Source organism: Staurois parvus, unplaced genomic scaffold (assembly GCF_062004578.1).
Source record: "Staurois parvus isolate SC_StPar_1 unplaced genomic scaffold, SC_StPar_1.0 ptg000657l, whole genome shotgun sequence".
Classification (NCBI taxonomy): Eukaryota; Metazoa; Chordata; class Amphibia; order Anura; family Ranidae; genus Staurois; species Staurois parvus.
This window is the reverse complement of record NW_028318453.1, coordinates 5435319-5455391: the sequence shown is the minus strand read 5'-3', so window position 1 is coordinate 5455391 and position 20073 is coordinate 5435319. Positions and strand designations below refer to the sequence as shown.

General features: G+C 43.1%; 1 protein-coding gene across 1 annotated transcript in view; it reads right to left on the bottom strand.

Moving 5' to 3' along the window:
• Window positions 1–20073, bottom strand: part of CCDC170 (coiled-coil domain containing 170) — a 116249-nt gene that overhangs the window by 78310 nt on the left and 17866 nt on the right. Inside the window, exon 3 of the mRNA XM_089694283.1 lies at window positions 16421–16448. Coding sequence (XP_089550409.1) covers window positions 16421–16448 — 28 coding nt within the window. The remainder of the gene's footprint in view (window positions 1–16420; window positions 16449–20073) is intronic.

Below are 20073 nucleotides of genomic sequence, written 5' to 3'. Positions count from 1 at the left end.
TGCCTCCCAGCATCTGAAACCACTTAAAGGGTTGGGAGGTGCCCGTGCCAAGGGGATAATATCTTTCTCCTTTCTGTTGCATTGTGACTAATGATGAGCCGAACATACCTGGATTAAGTTCGAGGTTGATTTAAAGAACACGATTAAAGTTCGATTGCTGAATCTGAACCCCATTGAATTGGCAAGTTTCTAGCTAATATGCTCGTGATTTTCAAACAATTGCCCATGGATCTGGGCACCTCCCTGGGGGACATGTACCAAAGCAAAAAAACATTTAAAAAAATTTACTTTGACAGGGAGCAGCGATTTTCAAAATGCTATAAAACTTTAAAATTGATAAATTTTATTAAAAACATTACAAGGGGATGTCCTGACTCTCACTGTGAAGTGCCACATCTGTGTGATGTATTCAACCTACTAACATTTCCAAAGAAAAAAGTGTGTTTAAATTGCCGTCAAAATGATAGCTCCCATTTTCTAAACAAAACAGTCAGGGATTCCCTTCTTCCATATGACACCTTTGTCCTAGATGAGGGTCTGATATGGCTGTTTATGAAGGACCCCCACAAAAAAATGGCATGGGGTTTATACCAGGCCATTCAGGGGGATCCCATGCAAAAACAAAAAAACTCATGAGGCCCCCCCCCCCCTTAATTCTATACCAGACCCTTGTCTCTGGTAGGGATTTTGAGGAGAAACCTACACACCAGACCCTTATTTAACCACCTTCCGTCCGCCCTATAGTACAATGACGGGCACAAGGTGGTTCTCTCGTTCTGATAGGACGTCATATGATGTCCTACCATTCTCACTGCGCATGCGCGGCTCAGGGAGTGCGCAGCGCGGCGATCACCGGTGCGCTGTGTCCCTCGGACACAGCGGATCACAGAAAGAGCCGAAGATGTCGGCTCGGTCATGTGATCAGCTGTGTCTAATCACAGCTGATCACATGTAAACACGGTTATCGGCATTTCTCTCCTCTCGAGCTGTCGTGCTGACAGCTCGAGAGGAGAGCCGGTAATCGGCTTTCCACGGAGGGGAACTGTACACTGATCATCAGGGCACTGATGATCAGTGTGCCCTGATGATCAGTGTGGCCCCAGAAGTGCCAGCTGTCAGTGCTCATCAGTGCCACGTGCCAGTGCCTATCAGTGCCACGTGCCGGTGTCCATCAGTGCCACATCAATGCCACATATCAGTGCATACCAGTGCACATCAATGCCACATATCAGTGCCCATCTGAGCTGCCTTTCAATGTCACCCATCAGTGCCAGTCAGTGCCACCTATCAATGCCAATCAGTGCCACCTATCAATGCTGCCAATCAGTGCCACCTATCAGTGCCAGTCAGTGTTACCTATCAGTGCGTATCAGTGCCCGTCAGTGCTGCCTATCAGTGCCAGTCAGTGCCGCCTATCAGTGCCAGTCAGTGCTGCCTATCAGTGCCATACATCAGTGTCATGTATCAGAGCTGCCTTTCAGTGCCCATCAGTGATGCCTGTCAATGCCCATCAGTGCAACCTACCAGTGCCTCCTGATCAGTGCCCATCAGTGCCACCTATCAGTGTCCATCAGTGCAGCCTATCAGTGCCCATCACTGCAGCCTCATTAGCGCACATCAGTGAAGGAGAAAATTCACATATTTACAAAATTGTATAACAAAAACTAAGAAAAAACATTTTTTTTCAAAATTTTCAGTGGTTTTTGGTTTGTTTAAGAAAAAATAAAAATCCCAGAGGTGATTAAATACCACCAAAATAAAGCTCTATCTGTCTCAAGAAAAGATAAAAATTTCATATGGGTACAGTGTTGCATGACCGTGCAATTGTCATTCAAAGTGTGACAGCGCTGAAAGCTGGAAATTGGCCTGGGCAGGAAGGGGGTATAAGTGCCCTGTAGGCAAGTGGTTAAGCATGCAGCCTTGCAGGCCAAGAAAGGGGGAAAACGAGCATTGACCCCTTGCCTTCTGAAATATACCAGGCCACTTGTCCTTAACATGGGGGACACCTTGTTAGGTGGAAACCCCTGGCAAAGCACCTTGTTCATATGTTGATGAAGACAAGAGCCTCTTCCCCTAAACCCTGGCCTTGTGGCTGCAGACAAGGGGCTTATTGGAATCCGAATACCTGAACAAGCAAGGTTTGGTCCAAACTTGTGTGCATACTGAACCTCAAGCTCATCCCTATAGGTAACCACACAATGCATGGCATTCTGTGTCAGTCTCTAATTGCCATATTAATGGCATTATTTAAGGGCTAGCAAGTAAAAGTGAATAGATCTTTCTCTAGCAAAGCTTAAACTAAAAGCCTAGTCACCTCCAGAAACAAAACACATACAATAGCGATCAGGATCCCTTTTCATTCTGCCATTATTTTAAATAGAATTATTTATAAAAACATACTTTTAAAATAATAATTATAAAAATAGTTATTTTATAACCACATTGCCTCTCACACTTGTTCACCCCCTATTGACCAGACCAATTTTTACATTTCTGCTATGGGCCAGTTTATTCAGCGATAACTTTGTCATTTTTTAAAGTGGTTGTAAAGGCTGAATGTTTTTTACCTTCATGCAATCAATGCATGAAGGTGAAAAACCCTCTGTGTGCAGCAGTGCCCCCAGCCCTCTCATTACTTACCTGAGCCCCATCGCGATCCATCGGTGTGCACAACAGCCTGGGCTGTCCGGGGTCTCTGCTTCCTTATTGGCTGAGACAGCAAGCGGGAGCCATTGGCTCCCGCTGCTGTCAATCCATGCCAGTCAGCCAATGAGGAGGGGGGGCAGGGCCAAGCTGTGGCTGCATGTTTGAATGGACACATGGAGCAGTGGCTTGGGAACAGCCTGCTTGGGTGCCTCCATAGCAAACTGCTTGCTATGGGGGCACCCGACAGAAAGGAAGAGCCAGGAGTGTCAGCAGGGGACCCGAGAAGAGAAGGATCCAGGCTGCTCTGTGCAAAACCACTGCACACAGCAGGTAAGTATACATGTTTGTTATTTTACAAAAAAAAAAAAAATTAACCTTTAGTATGGCTTTATGATAAAAACATAATACATACATTGTTCTTTTAAGGACAAACAAGGCTTTCTTTATGCAATTATTGTCTTGCAACAATGATTTTTTTTTCTCGCAATCCTTAAACAATTAAATGTAACAAAACTTAACAAAATGGACTCTTTATTTTTTGAGCACTGTTAGTTTAAAAATAGTGATACTGCACATAACAAGTGTGCATTTTATTTTGTAATTTGCACTGTTTAAAATGACACTGAAATTATGATCCTGGTACAAAGCATTGCAAACTTACCGTATTTATAAATGAAATAAAGTGGGGCGCTTTTTTTCAATTTTGCACTTTTTAAAATGTGAAATTTGTAAATATATGTTAATGGTGTAAAAACATTAACCAATAAAACAAACAAAAACAAAAAAAGTTTAAATATTATTAGTTAATAAAATATAAACTAACAAAAATAAAATTAGGAAAATAATAATTGAATAGAGATTAGATTTATTAGGGTTGATTAGAGTAAGCTAAGGATTAATAACGGGTTAAACAGGAACATTTAATAAAAAACTTGTCAGGTTGCTTCAAAGTGCAACTAAAGGCAAAACTTTAAAATTTTTGATAGAGTGTTGAGGGATTAGAACCCCTGTCTGTGCCCTCATTAAGCAGATTCCCCCTCTCTATTTGTCCTGTTTACTATTGTCATTGAAAGGGAAAGTAAAAGAAAATCCAAAATTTTGGATTGTCCCCAGAAAAGTAACAGAAGGAAAATCTCCCCATGAGGTTCCCCAAGAAATTCTCTTAACCACTTGCCCTACTGAGGATTTTTCCCACTAATTGAGCTTTCTTTTGGTGGTATTTGATCACCTGTGCGTTTTTTATTTTTTTAACAATTTTAAGAAAAAAAACAACATTTTGGACTTTTTGCTATAAAACATGTCCAGTAAAAAAATTTAAAAATCAAATTTCATCATAAATTTAGGCCAAAATGTATTCTGCGACATGTCTTTGCTAAAAAAAAAATCCCAATATGTGTAAATTAATTGGTTTACATGAAAGTTACAGCGTTTACAAATAGCGGTATATATACTAGAATTTTTATTTTTTTAATACTAATAATGGCGGCAATCAGCGACTTATGGCAGCAATCAGCGACTTATGGCAGCAATCAGCGACTTGTGGCGGGACTGTGGTGGACATTCTGACACTGGGGAGGAACTTACTTAGGATCACTGACATCCCCAGTGACACCAATACAGTGATCAGTGGAAAAAAAAACACTGATACTGTACTAACGGCACTGTGGAGGAAGGGGTTAACATTTAAAGGCAATCAAGGGGTTAACTGTGTGAGGGGAGTGTTTCACTCGGGGGGGGAGTGCTTCACTGTAAGCACACTGATCCGGAAGGCTTTGCTCAGCGGTCTGGGCCAGTGTGCTCAAACTGACAGGGAGGAGAGCTGCAGTGTAAACAATGCAGCCTTCCTCCCCGTCAGTGTTTGCCGGTAATCGTCGGGCTCCAGCAGGTAATCACCAACTGGGACCTGGTGATTGACACCCGCAGCCGCAATCGGCGACGTGGTTAGGGCGGTCGTGCGCCTCACGCGCACCCCGTACCTGAAATGCAAAATCATGTATATATACGTGATTTTGCGCAGCAGTGCCGACCTGCTGCAGTAAATGTACTGTGGCTGGTTGGCAAGTGGTTAAACATTGTTTCTTTTGAGCAATGTTGTTGATAAACATTGCCAGGCTGCTTTTCTTTGACAGCTCCGGCTGTCAGAACATTCTCTGTGTACTCCAGAGCTGAAATGCAGAGTACTGGGACAGGAGAGGTTCTGGCAGCAGGGCAGAAGGACTGGATATGTTACACACACCCTGTGTACAATGATAACATTTTCCTGGGTGTGTCTATCACATCCAGAGTCTGCAACTAGATAAAAGAACACAGAAGAGAATTTTCAACATCCTTTTATTTATTTATTTATTTTCTAGACAGAGTGATTATTTTAGCTGGACTTTTTGGGACAGCACCTTTTTTTTTTATTTTTAGACACATCATGAAAAAATTAAAGGCCAAGTACTTTTCTTTACATTAAAATATCAGTCAGTAAAGCTGAACTCCAGGTATGTTTTTGTTGCATACTTACACTTGTCTAGCTTGATGCAATATAAGTATGCAATGTAGATTAACCACTTGCCTACCAGGCACTTATACCCCCTTCCTTACCAGGCCAATTTTCAGCTTTCAGCGCTGCCGCACTTTGATTGACAATTGCGCGGTCATGCAACATTGTACCCATATGAAATTTTGATCATTTTTTTCTCACAAATAGAGCTTTCTTTTGGTGGTATTCTATCGCCACTGGGCGCTTTACTTTTTGCGCTATAAATTAAAAAAAGTGCAAAAAATTTGAAAAAAAAAAGTTTATTTGTTTCTTTTATAAAATTTTTCAAACAGGTATTTTTTCTCCTTCACTGATTTGCGTTGATGAGACGGCACTGATGGGCACTGATAGGCGGCACTGATGGGCACTGATAGGCAGCACTAAAGGGCACTGATAGGCAGTACTAATGAGGTGGCACGGATAGGCGGCACTGATAGACAGCACTAATTAGGGGTCACGGATAGGCGGCACTGATATGCAGCACTGATAGGCGGCACTGATAGGTGACACTGATGATGGGTACTGATAGACGGCACTGACTGGCATCACTTCTGGGCACTGACTGGCGGCACTGACTGGCACAACCCCTGGGCACTGACTGGTGGCACTGACTGGCAGCACTGCTGGGCTGCACTGGTGGGTGGCACTGGTGGGCAGCACTGGTGGGTGGGCACAGGTGGGTGGCACTGGTGGGCACAGGTGGGTGGCACTGGTGGGCACAGGTGGGTGGGCACAGGTGGGTGGCACTGCTGGGCACATGTAGGTGGCACTTCTGGGCACAGGTAGGTGGCACTGCAGAGTGGCACAGGTGGGGGCACTGCTGGGCACAGGTGGGGGCACTGCTGGGCACAGGTGGGGGCACTGCTGGGAATGGGTGGGCGGGGCTAGTGGGCGCACTGCTGGGCGGAACTTGCGGGTGTCACTGCTGGGCACCGATCATCAGGGCACTGATCATCAGTGCCCTGATGATCGGTGCCGATCTCCGCTCTGACAACTGCCGGTTCTCGGCAGTACTTTCCTCACGATCTGACAGCGTGAGGAAAGTGCAGCCGAGAACCGGCACTTGCATTTCCCTGTGATCAGCGTGTCATTGGACACCGCTGATCACGTGGTAAAAGGCCGGTTGGATCGACCTTTCACCACATCACGTGATCAGCTGTGTCCGTAGGACACAGCGATCACGGAGATCGCCGGGTGCGCGCCCCCTGGGGCGCGCAGGAGAGCGCGTTCTGGGAGGACGTCATATGACGTCCACTCAGAACTGGCCGGCCGCGGTGAAGCCGTCATTCGGCTATGCGCGGTCGGCAAGAGGTTAAAGATATACACTACTGTATATTGCCAAAAGTATTGGGACACCCCTCCAAATCATTGGATTCAGGTGTTCCAATCACCTCCATGGCCACAGGTGTATAAAATCAAGCACCTAGGCATGCAGACTGCTTCTACAAACATTTGTGAAAGAATGGGTCGCTCTCAGGAGCTCAATGAATTCAAGCGTGGTGCCATGATAGGTTGCCATCTGTGCAATAGGTCCATCCGTGAAATTTCCTTGCTACTAAATATTCCATTGTCAACTGTTAGTGGTATTATACCAAAGTGGAAGAAACAGCAACCCACGTAAAATGACAGAGTGGGGTCAGCACATGCTGAAGTGCACAGTGTGCAGAAGTTACCACCTGTCTGCAGAGTCAATAGCTAAATACCCTCAAACTTCCTCTGGCCTTCAGATTAGTACAACAACAGTGTGAAGAGAGCTTCATGGAATGGGTTTCCATGGCCAAGCAGCTGCATCCAAGCATTACATCACCAAGTGCAATTTAAAGTGTCGGATGCTGTGGTGTAAAGCAAGCTGCCATTGGACTCTAGAGCAGTGGAGACATGTTCTCTGGAGTGACGAATCTCTATCTGGTAATCCAATGGATGTGTCTAGGTTTAGTCGTTGCCAGGAGAATGGTACTTGCCTGACGGCATTGCTCCAAGTGTAACGTTTGGTCGAGGGGGATTATGGTGTGGGGTTGTTTTTCAGGGGTTGGGTTTGGCCCCTTAGTTCCAGTGAAGGGATATCTTAAGGCGTCAGCATGCCAAGATATTTTGGACAATTTCATGCCCCCAACTTTGTGGGAACAGTTTGGGGATGGCCCCTTCCTGTTCCAACATGACTGCGCCCCAGTGCACAAAGCAAGGTCCATAAAGACATGGATTAGCAAGTTTGGGGTGGAGGAACTTGACTGGCCTGCATAGAGACCTAAGGTCAACTGGATAGAACACATATGGGGTGAATTAAAGCAGAGACTGTAAGCCAGGCCTTCTCGTCTTATGGAAGAATGGTCAAACATTCCCATAGACACACTCCTAAACCTTGTGGACAGCTTTCCCAGAAGAGCTGAAGCTGTTATCGCTGCAAAGCGTGGGCCATCTCAATATTGATGCCACTAAAGTTCATGTGCATGGAAAGGCAGGCATCCCAATACTTTTGGCAATATAGTGTATATATAGAAGAATGGGATTTTCAAGGTGCCGATACAGATTTATAAAAATATCCATAATTTTGTTGAAATATACAGACAGATAAAAATAACAATTTCATAAAAACCAGCACCAGCAAGTGTTCATGCTGCTATTGTACATAAGCAGTAACTTCAGTTTGACATGTTTTCCCAATCACTGGCTTCTTCAGGAGACTTTTGATATACTGCATGGAATACGACTAAGAAAAAACATAATATATGAATACACAGTAAACATAAAATGTATTTTGATACAGTATTAGTGCATCACTTCATTAGCATTCATAACAGTCTAGATATTTACAAATCTATATGGATCACTTGGATGATTTTCTCACTTAGGGTGCTCAGGAATATTTATACCAGATAGGAGAAAATAAATACTGCATCAAACAGATGGTCCATGGAGATATCAGTAGGCCATAGGAGGGAACATAGCCCAACATGGCGACAGCCTAGGAATGAGGAAAGGCAAAAAATGGCAAAAAATACTAACTACAAAAAATTACATAATGTTATATTGTTATAGGAAAGGTCTCATAAAAGTCATATATACTATACCTGCCATTCTTGTCTTAAGGATGGAAAAAACAAAAAGAAAGGGTCAATAAGGATTGATTTTTTTTGGTCCCTCTTTCTCTATCCAAATCAAGAATTCAACTCCCAGATTGCTATAATGTATTTATTCAACAGAAAAAGGATTGCCAGCCCATAAATGCAAATATACTGAAACAACAAGGACAGAAAACAAAGTGCAATTAAAAAGTGCTCAAATGTGGCTAGGCAGCTCCAAACTTTGGAGTTGCGTAGCAACATTAGAAGACCTTTTTAATAGCACTTTCCTTTCTGTCTTTGCCTTTCCTATAATGGTATAATATTATATAATTTTGTGTAGTTAGTATTTTTTGCTATTCCTCATTCTTAGGCAGTCACCCTCTTATGGCCTACTGATATCTCCAAGGACCATCCGTCTGATGCACTAATTATTTTCTCCTATCTGGTAGCAATCCATATATATATATATTTGTGTATGTCTAGACTGTTATGAATGCTAATGACGTGATGCACTAATATCGTATCAAAATATATTTTATGTTTATTATGTATTCATGTACTGTATTATTTTTTTTTCTTAGAGGTATTCCATGCAGTTTTTTCAAAGTATCCTGAAGAAGCCAGTGATTACTGTTTATGTATAGTATAATAGCTGCATGAACACTTTGTGCTGGTTTTTATGAAATTGTTATTTTTAACTATCTGTATATTTAAAAAAAATTGGGATATTTTTATAAATCTGTGTTTGCAATCATAGACCAGGCTGTCAGACTAGTTAATATACCAACTGGACACTACTAAAGTAGATGACTGAAGAGGCCATTCACTCTACTGGGTATACGTAAGAGGCAATCACGTTAAAGCTTTGCTGGTTAAAACCAGTGATAGTTTTTGTATATTTCCATGGTTATTTTTTAATGAAAATCGAAATAAATGCTGCCACTAGGTATCTTCATCTATTGGCTTAATATACAAAATAGGCATCATGTACCCAGCACACCATGCTGTGTGTTAATGTTATTCAGTGTTGCTGTAGACCAGGGGTCCTCAAACTACGGCCCGAGGGCCACATGCGGCCCACCGAGGCTATTTATCCGGCCCGCCAGCAGGGGCGTATTTGCCGCGAAGAAGGGACACTAAACTAAGTACAGGGGCGGGCAGGGGGCTGCTATATCTTACCTGGCTCCGGTCTCAGTCCCACGACGATCCAGTCCAGGAAGCGCTGCTCCTTCATTCACTCCGGCCACTCCCTCACTCGATGCTTGCACTGCTGCTCGGCTCCGCCTCCTCACCAGTGATTGGGCGCCAGAACTGTAGCTCTGGAAAGGCACACAGGTGGCCAATCACCTGCGAGAAGGCAGAGCTGAGCAGTCCCGCGAACATCGAGTGAGGGAGAGGCCGGAGTGAAGAAGGACAGCTGACAGGTAAGTGTGCCGTGCAGATGGTGCTGCTGCAACCAGGTATGCTGGTTGCTGCAGAACCATGCTGGAGCAGGGGTCAGCAAGTTAAGTGTCATTGGTGTCAGTGGGAGGAATAGTGCCCCATTATTGGTGTCGCTGATACTAATGATGGGGCATTATTCCTCCCACTGACACCAATGATGGGACACTATTCCTCCTCCCACTGACACCAACGATGGGGCACTATTCCTCCCCCCCACTGACACCAACGATGGGGCACTATTCCTCCCCCCACTGACACCAACGATGGGGCACTATTCCACCCCCCACTGACACCAACGATGGAACACTATTTCTTCCCCCACTGACACCAATGATGGGGCACTATTCCTCCCACTAACACCAATGTTGGGACACTATCCCCCCCCACTGACACCAATGATGGGGCACTATTCCCCCCCCACTGACACCAATGACGTACTATTCCTCCCACTGACACCAAAGATGGGGCACTATTCTTTCCACTGACACCAATGATGGGACACTATTCCGCCCACTGACACCAATGATGGGACACTATTCTGCCCACTGACACCAATGTTGGGACACTATCCCCTTCCCCTAATGACACCAATGACGGGGCACTATTCCCCCCCCACACACTGACACCAACGATGGGGCACTGTTCCTCCCCCCACTGACACCAACAATTGGGCACTATTCCTCACCCCACTGACACTAATGATGGGGCACTATTCCCCCCCCCCCCACTGACACCAATGACGTACTATTCCTCCCACTGACACCAAAGATGGGGCACTATTCCTCCCACTGACACCAATGATGGGGCACTATTCCTCTCACTGACACCAATGATGGGGCACGATTTTCCCACTGACACCAATGATGGGGCACTATTCCCCCCCCCACTGACACCAATGACGTACTATTCCTCCCACTGACACCAAAGATGGGGCACTATTCCTCCCACTGACACCAGTGATGGGGCACTATTACTCCCACTGACACCAATGATGGGGCACGTTATGCAGAGCCACACAAAGCAGTGTGCAGGAGCTGACAGGGGAGAGATCTTTATTGTTTACATACAGGTGTCTCCCCCATCAGAGATACTCGGCGATCACCGGGTGCTGGCGAGAAATCACCGTCCGGGACCCAATGATTGACAGCTGAGACAGCGAATGGCGGTGCACACGCCCCCTACCCGTAAATACAAAATCACGTATATATACGTGATTTTGCGCACCTGTTCCGCCCTGTAGTAGTATTTCTTGTTAAAACTGTTATGTTAGAACACACATGCATTACTGCTAGTATAAATGGCTGTCTCTATGTCTGCATTAATGAGCCCAGCCAGCTCGAACACAGCTCTCTCCAGGATCAACATCCTCCGCATCCAGACCACGTCCTACGCATTTCATCACTCTGACGTCATCCGGAGTATACCGAAAGAACTTTATGATCTTTGCTGTGGGAGTCAGTGTTAGAAGGTGAGGTTGTGCTATGGCAAGCATTTGTGTTTTATTTTCTTTTTCTACATATTTTTTCAAGATGGAAAGATAATAGGAAATGGCTGTATTTGTAAGTGTTAAAACAATCTTATATTTATCATTCATTAGGGTGGCACTGTAATGATATAGAATATTTTGTTACCCGGACTTAGGTCTTATAAGTTGTTAATCTGCTGGAGATCTAGAAATCATCAGTCCAGTGTATTTTGATCAAACCTGACCAGTACTCTTACTCCGTCCATAGATGGATCAAATCTCAGCCAGTTCAGCAGGGATGGATCATCTTGGGTACAACCAGCCTGTTGGATTTTTTACATGTGACTACTACTGGCCAGGGGTGGACTGACAACTCATGGGGCCCCCGGGGAATAGGGGATCATGGGGCCCCTGTTTCCTCACCCACACTCAAACCACACCTAAAAAAGCCTATAAAAGGTACCAGGGGCAGTTCATGGGGCCCCCTACTGACCCCAGGCCCTCGGGCAGTGCCTGAGTGCTCAAATGGTCAATCCGCCCCTGCTACTGGCAGATATAGCCCCTAGCAGTAATCACTGTGTTCTGCCAGCCAGGAAGGCTCTCTGCTGGCAAAACACAATAGCACTGCAGTAGGGATTCCCCTATCAACACTGACTCTGTTGATGGGTGAAACGATGGGGTTTGCAGGAAAGGACATCGAATCATCTATGGCTTGCCTTAGAAAGAGAGGGAACAGCATGTCTATTGACCAGGAGTTTACAATCACCCAAATTTACATTTTTACATTGCTGTTAGTACTTTAAATATTTGAAGGATCAAAAATGGTTTGTGTCCATCTCTGAAGAACACGGTAACATGTCTACCACTTAAGGTTCCTTAAAGCATCTCTGCCTGGAAGTGTATGTCTTCCTCTCACCACATCCTTTGTATTTGGATGTTTTCTGTGTATGAATGTTTAAATAGCTCTTACAAAGGTTAGTGAGTAATATATTTTTCTTGACATTTACATAGCTTTTATTATTGTCCTGAGAACTGCAATATATAAGTAGAAATAAACTTAAATAATAGCAACATTATACTTCTTGGTTAGAGCTAGAATATGCTTTTGGAGTGTATGAAGCCCTCCTATTGCCCAGAAACTGTGGGCTAAATGTATCAACACTGCTGCTTGATAATTGTACAAGCTGTATTGGGACCTGTGTTGACCTCTCGACTGACACAGGACCTTAAAGAGACCTTATTTATTTATTTCAGGTAGTTATATAGCGCTGTCAATTTACGCAGTGCTTTATATATATATTGTGCATTCACATCAGTCCCTAACCCTCAATGAGTGTACAATCTAAGGTCCCTAACTCACATTCATACATATATATACTAGGGCCAATTTAGACAGGATCCAATTAACCAACCAGCATGTCTTTGGAGTGTGGGAGGAAAGCAGAGTTCCTGGAGGAAACCCATGCAGGCACAGGGAGAACATGCAAACTCCAGGGAGGTGGTGCTGTGGTTGAGATTTGAACCAACAACCCCAGTTCTGCCAGGCAGAAGTGCTAACCACTTAGCCACTGTGCTGCCCCCTTGTCTTCAGACCATTTATTTTAACAAAACTCTTCCTCTAAGTGATGTTATTTACCTCTGTGTAGATATACATGTAGATATGATGTCAGTAGCCCTAGAAGACTAAGAGCTATCAGTGAAGTGATGCCCTGTAGTATTCCCTTTCTCTCCTGGATGCTACTGAAAAGGTTATCTAAGGTGACAGTGCAGTGTCTTGTCACGGTGTCAGAAGAGTTAGATGTCACCCAGGATTCCCACTTATGCAAGCTGAGGGGCTTTCTGTTCTGAGTGGAGAAAAGGGGTTTGGCAGTTTTCTCCAGTATTGGTAATCCTAAGATTGGGTTCTGGAGTCCAGAGGCTTTTTACAGACTTGGGATGAATGAAGCCTCTAATGCTGGCCGAACATGGTTAGAAAATAAAAAAAAAAGTAGGATTTATAAAATTCTGTCGACCATGCATGCAACAACGCCATCAATGTATCTAAATATTTCCCCCAGTTGTTGACATATTATCGATCGTTAACAAACTTACATTTTTCTTCGATCGGTTGAAATGATGTAAAGATTTTTTTTACCTTTGTGAACCCTTCTATTCGCCAACTGTATTTAAAAGAAAGATCTTTCTTTTCGTTACTTGAACTTTAGAGGTGTCATTTTAACATGCGCTTGTGCATCAATTGATTCCACAACTAATGTTTAGAAAATTGATCATTTAGGCTCAAAAAATCCGACATGACAGTAAATTTCTTGGCCATAAAACTTTGCATTTCAATCAGGGACGGACTGACCATTTGGAAACTTGGGCACTGCCTGAGGGCCCGGGGTCAGTAGGGGGCCCCATGAGATGCCCCTGGTACCTTTTTCATAGGCTTTTTTGAGTTTGGGCAAGGACACAGGGGCCCCATGATCCCCTATTGCCCGGGGGCCCATGAGTTGTCAGTCCGCCCCTGATTTCAATTATTAAAATTAGCGCACTAACGTTACAAAAGTCAAACGATTGCTTGTATCAAACCCTTTTTCGAACTATTTTGTAGTCATGTATGGCCAGCATAATGCTGTGTCCACTTTTTAACTAAAAACTAGCTTCCCGATTGTGCAGGTATGCACAGCCTTTTTAGTATAGGTGCTGTCAATGGTTCAGGGCTCTTTCCCCTGGAGACAAGCTACACAAGCAGTATGTGTGAACAGACACAGAGGAGAGGTGATCTGACCAAGCTGTCACCAAAAAGACAGTGGAGATTTACTGGTACACTCAGAATCTGGTGTAGCTGTGCATGGTAACCAATCAGCTTCTAACTTCAGCTTGTCCAATTAGGCTTTGGCAGTATCACCTGGAAGCTGACTGGTTTCTATACAGAGCTTCACCAGATTTTGCACTCTCCAATTTTAGTAAATAACACCCAGTATGTGTTTAGGCAGGAACCCGTGCAGCCCAAGTTAGGCAGTTTGTCAACAGGCTGGATGAGATGACATGATAGGGTGAGATTTACTAAAACTGGTGCACTCAGAATCTGGTGCAGCTGTGCTTGGTAGCCAATCAGCTTCTAACTTCAGGTTGTTCAGTTAAGCTTTAACAATAAGGCCCCTTTAACACTGAATAAACCCCATCCGTCTGTTTTTAGCATACAGCATCCGATTGGATGCTGGTGGGTGTCAGCAGACACATGTCTGCTGACACCCAACGGTCCATAGTGGGCTATGGATGGTCTGATCGTGCCCACCTGAAAAAATGACAGGCGGACCCGTTCGGACCATCCATAGCCCTCTCTGGACTGGCAGGTGTCAGTGGACTTGTGTCTGCTGACACCCGCCGGTATCCGATCCTGTATGCTAAAAACAGATGGATGGGGATCCATCTGGTGGATCGGATCACAGCGGGCTGTATCTGTGTCTGCTCTGCAGCAGCGCAGTGGACACAGACCTTTCATCCACTTGCTCAGCGGGGATCAGCGGAGAGATCTCCCACTGATGGGTCTGCCCCATCGGAAAGGGGCCTAAAACCTGGAAGCAGATTGGTTCCTATGTAGAGCTGCACCAGATTTTTCACCATGCAGCTTTAATAAATAACCCCTGGTGAGTCTGTGCAGAGACAGACTCAGGTACTATGCAGTCTGGATACCCAGGAGTTTTGAGAATTTATATTTGTGAAAACACCTGCAACGGAAACTCTTTTTGGAGATTTTGAACTTTTCTTTTGAAATCAAGTGAGGGTAAAAGCCCTGAAACTTACTACTGCTACTACTGAAAGGCACTACTCTTGAGTGAATAGGGAGAAGAGCGGAAGGCCAGAGGAGCTGCTAGAAGGGAAGGGGCTATGTTGTGCAAGGAGGGAAGGGGCTGCACTAGGGAATTGGCTAGTCATTTTCTAGGTCTAAGGTACATTGCAAGTGAATAAACTATTATTTATCAAAAGGAAAAACACGGCAAGTAGACATTTAGAAAACTTGATTTTTAATGTTTTTACCTGCAATTTTTTAGGTTGTTGACTGGGTCTCTTTAATGTTGCACTGGGCCAGCTATGACCAGATTAATATTTTTAAACTGATGAACACCGCCTTCTATCTCTAAAGGTAGTCATATACAACAGATTACCCAGGCAGAATATCTAGGACACAGGAACAATTGGGATGTTTAGAAAATGCTAACTAACCCCCAGCAGATGTGGTTCAGGGCTTAGTTAATTAGTGGCTATGTTGGGATTTTATTCCTCTCTCTACTCCAGATTTTTTTTATCTGAGGTGGTATCTACACCTCCTTGGAATATGGAAACCACATGAAAGGAGTATTGAAACTGGATTCTCTGCATTACTGAACTCAAAGCTCCAAGGAGCAGGGCCTCTCCTATCCCTCATGTATTGAACTGTATTGTTGCTGTATTGTCTCCCGTTATATTGTAAAGCGCTGAGCAAACTGTTGGCGCTATATAAATTCTGCATAATAATAAAATCAGTGTGTAGAAACAGACTTGATGTGTCATATAACATGCAAATCACATTGTCTGTTACAGTACCTCAATTCCATATTTTGATTGAACAAAAACAGCAAAAATCTAACTGTTTATAGATAGCTTTTTGTGATATTGTGATTTGTAAGTTACCATTTTTGTTTGGATAAATAGGATAACATTCATATAATTTTTTTTAGCTGTTCTTAGCTATCCATTTGCAAACTAAGGCCCCTTTCACACAGATATTCCGATCGGGTTCACCTGCCCGTTTTTCAGGCAGACCCGATCGGAACCTCTAATCTCCTTCATGGAGCAGTGGGTGTGAACGGATATGTGTCCATTTACGCCCGCTGACATCCAATCCAATCAGCCAAAAAAAGACGGATGGTGTTGGATCGGAGGGCAGTTGGATGGAAACGGACAGGCGGTCCATTTCCATCCAACCGCCCATAGAGGACAGTGTGTTGTCAGCGGGCTCTGCATAAGCAGAGTAGACATGAACCTGTCATCCATTTGCTCAGCGGGGATCAGCAGACAGATTCCCCGCTGAGCAAGCAGATCCACTGATTGGTCCTCCCTGTGTGAAAGGGGCCTAAAACCAATCTACTGACATCTTTTGAATACATTCCAATACCTCAAATCTGGTAATAATGATGATTATGAATCAAAGGGGTTGTAAGGTCTTTAACTGTGAAAAGTTTGAGAACCCCTGGTGTAACTGATAAAAGATTTATTTCCAAATTTTTATATATAGTTGTCACGGTCACTTACCTTTTTTACATCTTCTCTTTTCTTGTTTCTAGTAACAAAACAAATTATACAGTTAAAATATTATCATATATATTTTGGCTTATACTGTAGGGTTGAATAATTGTGATCTTATCCTGAAGAAGAAAGCACATATTTTGTGTTAAGTACACTTGTCATAAGAAATGTTTGGGGACTGAAATTTCTGACATTCTTCTGAAAATGTCAATCGCCTTCAAGACTATTGAGACCTGAGGGACAGAAGACTGGATCTCTGTACTTGGTCCTGGGTATTTACTGAGAAAGCATTGAAGCACTGCCATCAAGCATGACAGCTAGGGATCTAGTATTCTCAAAAGGAAAGGTCAGCAGTGGCAGTCTATATAATTATTTCATGACAGTTAAGCCATCTAGGCAATGCGTCAACATTATACTGTATTATGTACATACTGTGTGTTCCAAAGGTAACTTTTTCTATATATTATATATAAGCCAGTTGTTTATCATGACGAAACTATGACAACCTAAGGGAAATCCTTCCTGAGAATGACATGGATACTGCAACTGCAGGCTTCTCATTCTGTAAAGAATACTTGTTTGACAGTCATGCTGGCCCTCTGGTTTCAATACTCTAAGTCATTGACGTGGAAAGCAGTTATGGATGTCTGGCTTTACCCTTTTTTTCTTGATATCTACTCTATACTTATTCCTGGTCAATGAATAAGAAAGTATTGAAGCCAGAGGGTCTACATATTAGTCAGAGAACTTACATTTTAAGAAGAAGGTATGCAATGACAGCCCCCATATTTCTGTAAGTAAATGTTTTCTTGCTTTTAGGTAGTTCTGACTATTTTTATGTATACTGTTTGAAATGGAAGTTTCTTTATTTAAACCCTAAAATTGAAATCTTTTAGTCTATTAATATATTCCCATAAAAGTGTTTTGTTCCATAAAAAATCCCTGTTGATCACGTCAGAAAATTCCAAACTGTCCTATGTCTTGGGCTCACTTCCTATGTTATCTTAAGGAGAAAAATAAGCCCTTAAGTTCTTATATTTGGGCTATGAGTTACTGTGTCTATGTTGTGGTTGAGTTTGGGTTCTGTCCAAAACCGTGTTTGTCAGAACCAAGAAGGACATTGTCAGTGCTGGCCATTGGGCAGGGCATTTCCTGTCCCACAGCTGCATGTACAGAGACTGCGGGCCATGTGGCCATATTAGGTCAATGATGTTACGTGAATCGCACTCTTTTGTGTACACACAGCAATGGGGCAGGGAATGACCAGGCTGCAGCTGATTGGGCTGACACTTCTTTCCTGGTTCAGCTGAACATGAGCACTAACTGAATGCAAGCTCATCTTTAGTTATGGATAATAGGATAGGGGGAGATTTGAGTAGTCTAGCAAAAAACAAGTGGAGAGGGCTAACTTTAAGCTGCAGCAGGTAATGTTCCTCTTTCAACTATATTAAATAGGTATTGCTAATCCTTACTTCTGAAAATGCTACTTTCCGGACTGTAATATTTCCCCCTTTTGCTGTTGCACTGACCTGGAATGAGCATGATGATAAGGACTTCACAGATACTTCTGATACATATACTTAGGTCAATGACAAAAGCTGGACATGGAGAGAAATGTGGCCAGTTCGTAGAATGCTATTGGAGCTTCCCCAGCCCTAAGAGGGCAGCAAGGCATGGTGAATCCATATTTCCAGTTGAGAAGAGGATGTATATGAAGACCTGTTGCCAGATCCCCACCACACTCATGTGCAGGAGCTGTTTTGACTTGTTGAATTTCAATCCATGTGTGGACTTCTCTGTTCAAAACATTTGTTTTTCAGTGTATTATAACAAAGGAGTCCGTTTGTCAAAATATAATGGGGTTGATTTACTAACGGCAAATGGACTGTGCATTCTGCAAGTGCAGTTACTCCAGAGCTCAGTAAATTAGCAGAAGCTCTGCTGACTTCCAGCACCCAATCACGTGCAAGCAAAATGCTGTTTTTTTAATATTCCTTGCACTTGATTGGGTATTTTTTGCACAGTGAAACTTTACCTCATTTACTAAGCTCTGGAGCAATTGCACTTGCAAAGTGCACAGTCTATTTTCCTTTAGTAAATCCACCCCAATGTCTCAGGCAGGAAGATTCCTTCATCCACCTCAATTGTGTGGATGGAGGAACCTGTTCATGTTTTTTTTTTTTTTTGCTCAGCTCACTGGCTGAAAGAAAAAAAGACTCATCTATGGCCAGCTTAAGAAAACATTAAAACCAATGGGTCACTACAACCTTCAGTCAAATAGTATTTTCAGAAGTTGTACTTTAGGCAAGCCTATCACAATGGTTCAATGACTAAACCCATTATGATGTAAGCAGAAAGGCAGAAATAAAATCAACAGTGGAGTGTTTTGTTACTATTGGAGTAGGATATGTTAGAGGGTGTGGACATTTTTACTATAGCAATGATCACAACTTATTCACTGCGGTACAACCTCCATCTCCTTCTCTTATTCTCTAAACTTGCTGAGCAAAGTATTATGGTGCTACTCTGTTTCTATCAGTAAGCAATATATAATTTTCAGCAGTAATTCTATTTCTTCACCAACAAAATGAATTTCTCATAACCTATAAGTGTGATAATACTGTTCTTTTAAGTGTTAAACTATGCAGAAAGATATGGTTTTCTAGCTAACAAGAACAATTGAGTACTGTCCGTGATACTCTTTTTATTTGCACTAACATACAATTTTCAGGACAAGCTTTCAGGGTATGTCTCCTTCTTCAAGGTCCAAGCAGTACTACTTCACAAAGTTTTAGCAGAATGTTAAAAGAAACAATCTCTGAGGGGAGAAAAAACAAAAGAAAAAAACACACAAACAAATGTACTCAGCAATGGTTATAAAGCTAGGATTAGACTAGAGATAAGACAGAGCAAAAGCAAAGACTGGGGGGGGGGGGGGTTGGGACAACACTCGCAGAGGGTGTCGTAAAACTGTTGGATAATGAGTGAGGAATCCCATGTCCAAATTAAGGCCGTTATCTCTTTTATCAAATAAAAATATCATTCTTAGTTCAAAACTTTCTGAAAGAAATATTCCAGCAACCCCCAATACAGGCCTTCAGACAACCCCCCAACCTCAGAAATAAACTAATCAGTAGGAAACTTCCTTCTGATTATGATGTCACAAATAATGGAAGCAAACCCTGCAAACAAAAACGCTGCAAACTGTGCAAACAAATTAATCCATCAAAAAGTGTCAGACACTCAAAAGGGATCTTCAATATCTCCGGATCATACAGCTGCACCTCCAGTAATGTTGTGTACCTTATTCAGTGCAGAAAAAGTAGCAAAGGATCTTACGTTGGTGAAACAGGACAGAAGTTGCAAACAAGGATGAATTTGCACAGACATACCATCAAGGAACATAAAGAAGATGACTTTTGCACACCTGTGGGACACCATTTCGCACAAACGGACCACACTATGGAAGACCTCAATATTTTAGTTCTTAAAGGAAATTTCAAAACTATCCAGGAAAGGAAAAGTTTTGAACTAAGAATTATATTTCTATTTGATACAAGAGATAACGGCCTTAATTTGTCACAGGGCAGCACAGTGGCTAAGTGGTTAGCACTTCCTCCTGGCAGTACTAGGGTTGCCGGTTCGAATCCCAGCCACAT